A 9,250-nucleotide genomic window follows, 5' to 3' on the forward strand; every position below is an offset into this window, starting at 1 on the left:
TATTTTATCAGAACTGAAAGCCAGTATATCTAAAGTCATGAGGTTTCCACATGACATCAGTAGCACACATATTAGTGTAGAAGTTAGGTCAATGACAGATCTATAGGGGGACACATGGAGGGATGGTTACTGCAAAAAAAATAAATAATAACCATGTCACCTGATAGAGGACTCTGCATCGAAGTCTTTGAGGCTCTCGGCCATGCTGATGGACAGCAGCATCAGAGGGAGCTTTTTCTGCAGACATAAGCAGAGTACACCTGTCAGAAGAGCAGGACTGTAAACCACTAACATTGACTCTGTCACATCACTGAGGAAAGTTCTGGGATGTACGTATTTAACTATTAATTATAACTTAACCTACTGAGTAGCAAGAACAGCTCTAACCTGTCCATCAATAAATTCTCTAAAGTTAAAGCTATATCATTAATTTTTAATGGTACAGATTCCAAAATGTAAGGATTTGCTTATTTTTGAATCAATCATCATTTTTAATGCAATTTAATTACTAAAAGATTTGAATTGCTGATTACTAAAATCAAGCACTGTGAAGGTGTGTCTCTGAGTAGGGTCACTTTTTATGTCATTTGTTACTCCTGTCATTTTTACATACAAATAACATGATTAATCAGTTGATTGATTCACAATGATAAAAGTCTTACTCTTATACTCTCTCTTTACATGCTCTCATTATGCTTTTATATGAAAAACAGATTATAAATACTGTATTCACTTCAGGACCTTCAGTTGTACCTGGTTATTTTTAGATTGTGGTTTTAGCACCTCTACACAATTGAAGGAGCTGTATTTCCTCCACTGTCAGTCAGTAACCAATATATAGTTTTGGACTTGTCCTCATAGATGCAGCTGTGTCCATACCATTCGTTTTTCAGCATCCAGCCCGGGCTGACTCTGCATGCAGCCCTGCAGCTTCTTGTGAAGGACCTGAGCCGCCTTCTTGGCCGGCTCCACCCGCTGCTCTACCTTCATAAAGTCAGATAAATATGCATAGCTCAAACATTGGCCAACATGTAGCAAAGCTTTTGAATGTGTTGAATGTCTTATGTTTCATGATATAATCCCTGTTTTCATTTTCTGTTCCCTTTCTCATGCAAGTACCTTTTGTTTTTCCAAATAATACCCTTTGAGTTATCGGGGTATTTCATTTGTTTGATTTCATGTTGTTTCTTAACCATGCAAGAAAAAAAAAATTCTCTCATGAAATGTGCTGTGTGCGGTGAATTTCACCTCATGACCAATGTGTCAGAGTGAAAACAGATTTATCTAAATTCAGGATGATGTTTCTTTTTAAGTAAATGAAACATCAAAGTTTGAATTCACAAAGTGCTGCTGAAGTCAGACAGCTTCTTTGTCAATCTGAATTCATTTATTGTAAAGTTATACACTGCAGTGAAGAACTGAGTTATTTTTCCTCACCAAAACCAGGTCTTCATGGAGAAGTTCAGTGGCATCTTGTGACCTGCAGGCGTGGACATGTTGGACAGTGAATAAATAGGTTAACTAAGAGTCAAAATGAGGAGCATAAACAACAGGTGAAGCATTATCCAACAGTTTTGATATTAAAATGTCTTCTTAGGACTGCACATTAACAGCGTCAGTGGGTCAGTGGTAGAGTCGGCTGTCTCTCAATTGGGAGGCCGGGGGGTTCAATCCCAGGTCCCAGTATCCACATGCTGAAGTGCCCTTGGGCAAGGACACTATACTCTAAACAAACCGTACTTCCTTGCAGACATGAGTGTTAACAATCACAAACCCTAAGAAAATAATAAACCTTATTATTTTTTAACGTTGATTCAATTTGCTAGATATTTGTGCTCCCTTTGATGAGTACTGTTGAAATCATTCCCTTCATATACGTTTGCCTATTTTCAGATTTGAAGTTTCACTGTTTTCCCTGTTTCTAAAAATTGTAAATGACATATCTTTTTTAATTTGGACTACTAACAAAACACATTTGTAAATGCCACCTTTAAATGAAACATTTATTAGTAAAGATTACACAGAGATAGGTCATGTGCCGTGTAAATACTTTATATGGTGTTGCTGGTTGGCAACATTGGAAATTCATTCCTTTCTTACTTCTATCAAAGGTGTACCACAAGGTGCTGATTTTGGACCCACTCTTGTCACTATTTATATAAATGGTTTAGGGTGGCTTGATATAATGCACATGTAAATGTATATGCAGATGACATCACTGTTTATTGTTGAAGTTGTAAGTGATGAGTGCAAACCATCCTTCATCTTGAGGAACAAATCCTGTTTTTCCATTAATGCCAGGAAACTGTTTATTGATTAGGTTAGATTATATATACTTTATTGATCTCCATGGGGGAAATTATTTTGTTCCAAAATGGGACAGGGGAATAAAATGTATATGAATACATATAAAGCAATACATTTAATATAACATGTATATATATAATACACATACATACATACATACATACATACATACATACATACATACATACATACATACATACATACATACATACATACATACATACATACATACATACATACATACATACATACATACATACATACATACATACATACATACATACATACATGCATGCATACATACATACATATATACATATATATATATATATGTGTGTGTGTGTGTGTGTGTGTTGCAATCCAGGCCGCTTATAGTAACTCTCAGAGGAGACACGTTTCAAATTGGGTCAGTTTTATTGCTGCTCACCGTCATAGACTGTATTAATAATGGACGTAGTATCTGTGACGTCACCCATCTGTTCCTGAGCGCTGTTTTGAAGCCAATTGTTGGCGGCAGCCATATTGGAAATGTGGAACTCAACCAGGCATAGTGTGACATAAAGAGGCAGGGTTTGGCCTCCTAGCCAACAGCTATGTGTTCCCGTCAGGGAATCAAGTCAGTCATGTCCTTATTTGGGCAAAATCTCGTAATCTTAATAGCTTCTGAACTGTTGCATTAGAAAAAAATTCACCCCCTGTACAGTGTGTGCTGATAGAGAGATTAGCTACGAAGACCCAAGCTGTTTTTTTAACCAGGCTGTAAACTTGTTTATTTCTGCTGCAAAGATCGTCTTTTTTCAATTGGTGTCTATCTGGTTTCTGGTGTTTCTGCAGCCAGCCTCATGCCGATTCTCGATGAATTGCAGTTTATAACACTTCCACATGGGCTTCATATTTTGAGACTGGAGGTTGCCGCTTGGTCACCGTGTACACTTTCCACAATTCTTCTTCTACAGTTTTCTTACCTGTCTACTTCACTACCCATAATCGATCACACTTAAAGGCGCAGGCTCAGGCCGGCAACAATATACATTATATATACACATATATGTGTATATATGGCCATGGTCTACCCTTCCACGTTTTTAGTCCAAACAGAGCTTGGTCGACTCTGAACATGAGATGTCCACAACAGGAGCTGAGGCTGCTTCTGACTCCTTTTAGTGACATAAGTGTATTTTTATGTAAATGTTTTCTACATACATACGAAAGGTCCCACACAGTCAGATGAGGTTCATATAGTGAAGTGAAACAGCAGTCACGCTTATAATGTACAATCGTTTTTCCACATCAGTTCACACCAAGAATAAACAAGCTATATGTAACATTGAAAGTGACAAACACTGAAGATATGTTCCTGCATTCATGTGCTGCAGATACCTTTTCTCTTCTACTCTTAGCTCTCAATACTGAGGACACTTTAAGACTTGACTGACAGGCCTGAAATAAACAAACTAAAGCTGGAGTGCGGGGGCTGCAGCTGTGGTTTACTTCAGCTCCAGTTCTGTAAAAGGAGGTGGGGCTTCAAAAAAAAAAAAAACTGCGACACACAGCCGTTAGAAAAGATGGGAACTGAAAGATGAATTGAGAGGTGAAGAACAACTAAACTAACACATCTGCAGCTCTGAGAGCATCTTCAAGCTTCTGTCACAGCTAAAGGAAGCCCAACCCAGTTCACAAAAAGGCCACATGAGCTTAAACACAGCCAAGGTGTAGCTTCTCAGTCTTCTGGTGAACATCTGACATTTCACAACACAAAGAGTAGAATTCCCCAATGTGTTCAAACAACACGCCACTTCCTTTTTTACCCTCTGATGCTCATTTCAACTTTTTCTTTTGGGGACTGAAAAAGAATTAACACTCCACAGAGATCTACTACATCACTAAGCATGTGAGCAGATATGTTGTAAGCTTTATTAGGAAAGTAATAGTAAATTATTTGAAGGGGTTCTCCCCTCAACTGATTATTAGTGTTGTTAAGCACTGGCATATAAGAGGCCACTTGTGATTACAGTTACATCAAGAACTACTGATTCAGGATCTTAGGCTGTTTTCGAAACGGCCTCCTACACTACTACCTACTAATTTAGTAGGCAGTAGGTATTGCCTACTACATACTGCGTTTGGATTTAGTATATAGTATGACTGTTCTGTTTGATCTGTGTTGCAGTACGCTGGGCCAGACGTCACTGATTTTCCGGTTTCGGAAAACGGAAGTAAACAACGGCCAAGCTGATAGAGAAACTGCTTCTTTAGCATCCACTTGTGATTTAAAATGTTAGGAAGTGGTTTATATGGAATTTAATAATTTTCACAGCACCTAAAAACTGAGTTCCCTTCGTCAAAAAAAGAAGAGAAAAGAAAAAGCGCAACGAGCGCTGAGCATTGTGGGTAACAGTATGCGATGGAGACTGGTCTGATGCATGCTGAGATATTTTCCCAAATCAGTAGACATCCGGGGAGTTTTGGCATACTGCAGAGTTTGTTCTTGTTCACACACTACTTACTACATATTGAATTTTTGAATTTTACTGCCAGTATAGTAGGCAGTTTCGAAAACAGCCATAGACTGTATAAAACATGGATGTACTCTCAGTGACGTCACACAGTGGTCTCTAAAGTGGTGTCATGAGACCTAAACATGGTGGACACTGTGTTGGAAATGCTGACTCCAAATAACTTCAAACAAATCTAGAAACTGGCAAAGAGATGGAGCTGAAGCAGACCTTTAGCCTCTTGGCAAACAGCTGCAATGCACCCACTTGTAAGTCACATTAGCCATGCCCCTATTTATGCATGCTTTTTAAACAGCTTTCTAATTTAGTTTAGATACTTGGTTTTGATTTGCCAGATATCCAAAAGAGGGTTTCCTTGGTTTTTGCAGAAAACCTCAAATGGACACTTGAGGAACTGCATTATTTTGTGATCCAGCATTGTCTTTTCAACACTGGAGGTTGTTACTTGATCAGAATCAACGTATACTGACATTTTAGGATATTACATTTGATAAACAATAGTTCAGCAAATTTAAAAGTTATAATAAATAAAATAGTTACTGAGTGTGTTGGTGCTTCTTCTACACCTTGATTATTTCCTCCAAGGTATTAACCTGAGCATATATTGAGAACTGGGGGAAATGTTGCTGAGGTTGTTGAAGGCCACACTGCTCTGTTGCAGATGCACAATGTGTAGGTTTATTATTAAACCACAATGCGTCAGAGGCCTGACACACACACACACACACCACACACACACACACACACACACACACACACACACACACACACACACACACACACACACACACACACACACACACACACACACCTGCACACACACACGTTTAGCCCTGTTGCATGCAAGCTTGTACCAAGAAAACCAAACAGGGTGTAGGAGTATAATTTGGTCACCCGCTCATTTGCAAATGTCACTGTTATGCACAGACACTAACTTTCTAGATCAGCAATATTTAGACTGTCAAACAGCATGACACACGTCTGGGAGTCTGGTGCAATCTAACATTCACAAAATGTACCAAGCTCTAATATGCAACGACTGACCAAACAATTAGTCACAAGTTTGAGTCATTTTCTTCACTAAGTGTGCCGAAACTCAGCGGTTTTCACGTGTAGATCAAGCTGAGGTTTCCCCAAAAGCCAAACAGCATGCTTTAATTTGAAGAGGAACCAGCAACTGTGGTGTTTCAGTTTACCACACAATTCAACACAGTGTTTGCAACAAACCCCCACAAGAACATGGAAACCAAAGCATACTCAACAGTTCCTCAAGGCAAAAATAAAGCTCTAAAATGAAAGTCCACAACAGCTTCTGGTTTTGAGGCTGGGGCAGATCCAGGGTGTTCATGAAATGCCACAATTGCTTGCAAATGACACAGGAAGGAATAACTTTCATAATTTTAAAAAGTGTAACAATTGCACTTATGATAAGCAATCAAACTAACTCAGTTGTTGGTTTTACAGCAATAAATGTAGCTAGCATTAGCCGCCATTATCTAATGGTCATACCAAAACAAGTAACCTGTGGCGGGCAAGCATTAGAATTTACCACCTTGAGCACAATGTTAGTCACCATGAGTTAAAATTTTAATTTCCTAGTGGATGGCTGAGTTCACTCTTGACACCTTTAACATTTTTTTTCTGATTCATATAAAATGGTTCTGCTGTGATTGCTGAAAATTATAATCTATTACAATATGCTTTCTTCATGTAAAGGTCATATCATCGTATAAACAAAAATAAAGCAGTAGAGCATAAATACACGACTGTGCAGAGAACTTACTTTGCTGCAGAGCCAAGCTGCTTCAGGATGCTCAGAGACTGACGGAGCATGCTGGCTGTGGAGTCTCAGCAGTGTTTCTACCTGACCTCTTGTTCAGTTCCACCAGAGATCAAGATCCAGAAACCTCCGCCCAGGGTCACGGCTGAGTCACTTCATCAGAGAAGGATGATACGGACGGTTCACCTTTGTCTCTGTGGTGGTTGTTTTTTGTGTGTTTATGTGTGCGTGTTTGGGCTGTCAGTTGTTCGTTCTTGATTCAGGAGTGCTCTGCCGTCAGATGTAACACAAACAGTGAATGAGGAAGTTGCACATTGTGTCAGTCGAGAGGGGGAAGAGAGATTTGGTGAGGTTTGAGTGTCACACTATGATTTAAAAGTTAAATCATTAAGACAACCCTGAACATTCACAGAGGAGAATGAGTGGCATAATGCTGAGACATTAGGAGAGAAGTTTTAGAAGCTAGATTTTACATGTTGTTCAGCTTTTATTATAAGCAAATAATGTCCAGGGGTAAATCTTTATGTAATACATCTGATTAGTAATAACACTTTAGCATACTGACTTCTCCATAACATCATTATTTCAGCAGATTTGTCCTGTGGGTCTTTAGATAAGAGAGTGATACTTCTTCTCTAAAAAAATCTTACTGGCATGGTGCGGTTTGTGTGTACTTCTGTAAAAGCTGACGTTGTGTGTTAAAGAGTTAAAAGAATGTGACAAGACCAAAAGAGGAAACTATCAATGCTACTGGCGGTAACAGTGTCTCTTTTCCAGTTAGTCTAAATTGGTTCATATTGAATATTAGCTATTCTAAGACCTCCTATCTCTTGTTGAACTCTTTTTTTTGCTATAGCTTAACCGTAGTAAACAAACTTTAATTCCTTCCTCATTGAGCTGTAAGTTTTTCTAAGTTAAACTTAAACTTACTCAAACTGACAGTAGTTCATATTTTTGTCCAGTTGACATCAGCAAAAAACAAGCTGTAAACACAACTTTGACATATTAGTATCGTTTGATTCTAAGACTACCAGCAAAAAGTTGCATACAAAAGCAGCCAGCAGATGAAGAGCATTGCTAAACACAGCGTTCTTGAATTCTTGTCTCTGCATTGTACCATGTCTGTGACCCACCGCATTAACAGACCAGGTTTGTTATTTATAGATGACAAGCATCTTATTGCACATTGTCCCTCATACACCACCGCAACCTGACTCAAAGAGTGTCACAAAACAGGAGACACGCAAAGGAGTCATTTATTTACAACCACATTTAGAGTTAGATGAACAGAACATGTCATCAGTAATGTAGAGTGTGTGAGAGCGTGAGTCAGATTACATGTATAATGAAATAGAGGGAACTGGTCATTATCAGACCTGCCATGGGTGGAGGCATCTCCATGCCTGTGAAGAGCAGCAGTGCCAGAGAGACAACGGGGAGGTCTGGAGGGTCTTCTGAAGTGCTTTGTGTCCAGGTGCAGCTCATCCATTTGATGACCCTCTAACCAGGACACCACCCCTGCCACACACAGACAGGCGGAGCTAGACAGAGACACTCAGTGGCCTGGTGGCAGGGCCAACACGGCTGAAATCATTCTTTCTTTCATTCATAGAAATGTGCTCCCTGTTGTCAGATGAATGCAGTCGATAATTCACTCTCATTCTCGCTCCTTTTGTTTCTCATCTACTTCTGAAGGCAAATGCTGCGAGGTGCAATGCTCATGATGGATTAAGGTGGGATAAGAATGAGTCTTACCCTGCCTTGGTGTTGGGTCTGTTCATAATTTGACAGAGTGGTCTAGACCTCCTATGTTTGTAAAAGCGTCTTGAGATAACGTTTGCTGTGATTTGGCGCTATACAAATAAAGATTGATAGATTGATTGACTTGTCTTTAACTTCAAAATGCTGATCGCTTACCTGTTTTGGGGTCAAAAGCAAAATATGAAAGAAGTTAATGACTTAGATTTAACCTAGAGTAAAGTACAGAACAAGAAAAACAAGCAAGTTAATGCAAACCTCAGTAAGATTAGGGGAAATGTGGTGAAGTTCATCTCTTACAAGGAACTCATTTACACAGAGGTAATTAACTATAATAGTTATAGTAATTAAATTGTAAGTAATTAATTAGCCATGACTAGACACCTGTATGCATGACATTTACTTTATACACTTTATGAAGCAATGTTTCAAGCATTTGTCTCTGTCAAATAAGCAAATAAATGAACAAATACAAGTTAACTATAAAGACAAAATAAAATGTCTCCATTCACTTCATTGTTTGCCTTTGAAGCCAAAATTAATGTTATCAAAACTTATGCTAACAGAGCTAACACCGGACACGAACGCCACATTGGAAGGATTACACCTGCTGTGGGCGGACAGGATACAGGAGAGCAAGACTGAACTAACTGGGGAAGAAGGCCAGCTCAGTCCTGGACCCTGTGGAGGTGGTGGCTGACAGGAGAATTATGGCCAAGCTGTCGTCTCTGATGGAGATTTTTCTCTCTCTATATATATTCTTGTTGAAATTCTTGTACTGTACACCTTCTTGTTTGCTGCTGTAACTCCATGAATTTCCCCATTGTAGGATGAATAAAAGAGTATCTTATCTTTTCTTATCCTAAATTTGCCTGATCATACAAATAAG

General features: G+C 39.0%; 1 protein-coding gene across 2 annotated transcripts in view; it reads right to left on the minus strand.

Annotated features, from left to right (window-relative positions):
• Positions 1–8,321, minus strand: part of sh3bp1 (SH3-domain binding protein 1) — a 20,163-nt gene extending 11,842 nt beyond the window's left edge. The window contains exons 1-5 of one of the 2 annotated variants that reach the window (XM_034707354.1): positions 7,980–8,321; positions 6,607–6,873; positions 1,438–1,480; positions 880–984; positions 161–237 (exon numbers count right to left, since the gene is read on the minus strand). In XM_034707354.1, coding sequence (XP_034563245.1) covers positions 161–237; positions 880–984; positions 1,438–1,480; positions 6,607–6,656 — 275 coding nt within the window. In that variant the 5' untranslated portion in view covers positions 6,657–6,873; positions 7,980–8,321. Of the gene's footprint in view, positions 1–160; positions 238–879; positions 985–1,437; positions 1,481–6,606; positions 6,879–7,979 lie in introns of those variants that run through there. The other variant, XM_034707355.1, reaches the window with a different exon arrangement.
• Positions 8,322–9,250: the final 929 nt, after the last annotated feature.

This window comes from Notolabrus celidotus, chromosome 18 (assembly GCF_009762535.1).
Source record: "Notolabrus celidotus isolate fNotCel1 chromosome 18, fNotCel1.pri, whole genome shotgun sequence".
In the NCBI taxonomy this organism is placed as follows: Eukaryota; Metazoa; Chordata; class Actinopteri; order Labriformes; family Labridae; genus Notolabrus; species Notolabrus celidotus.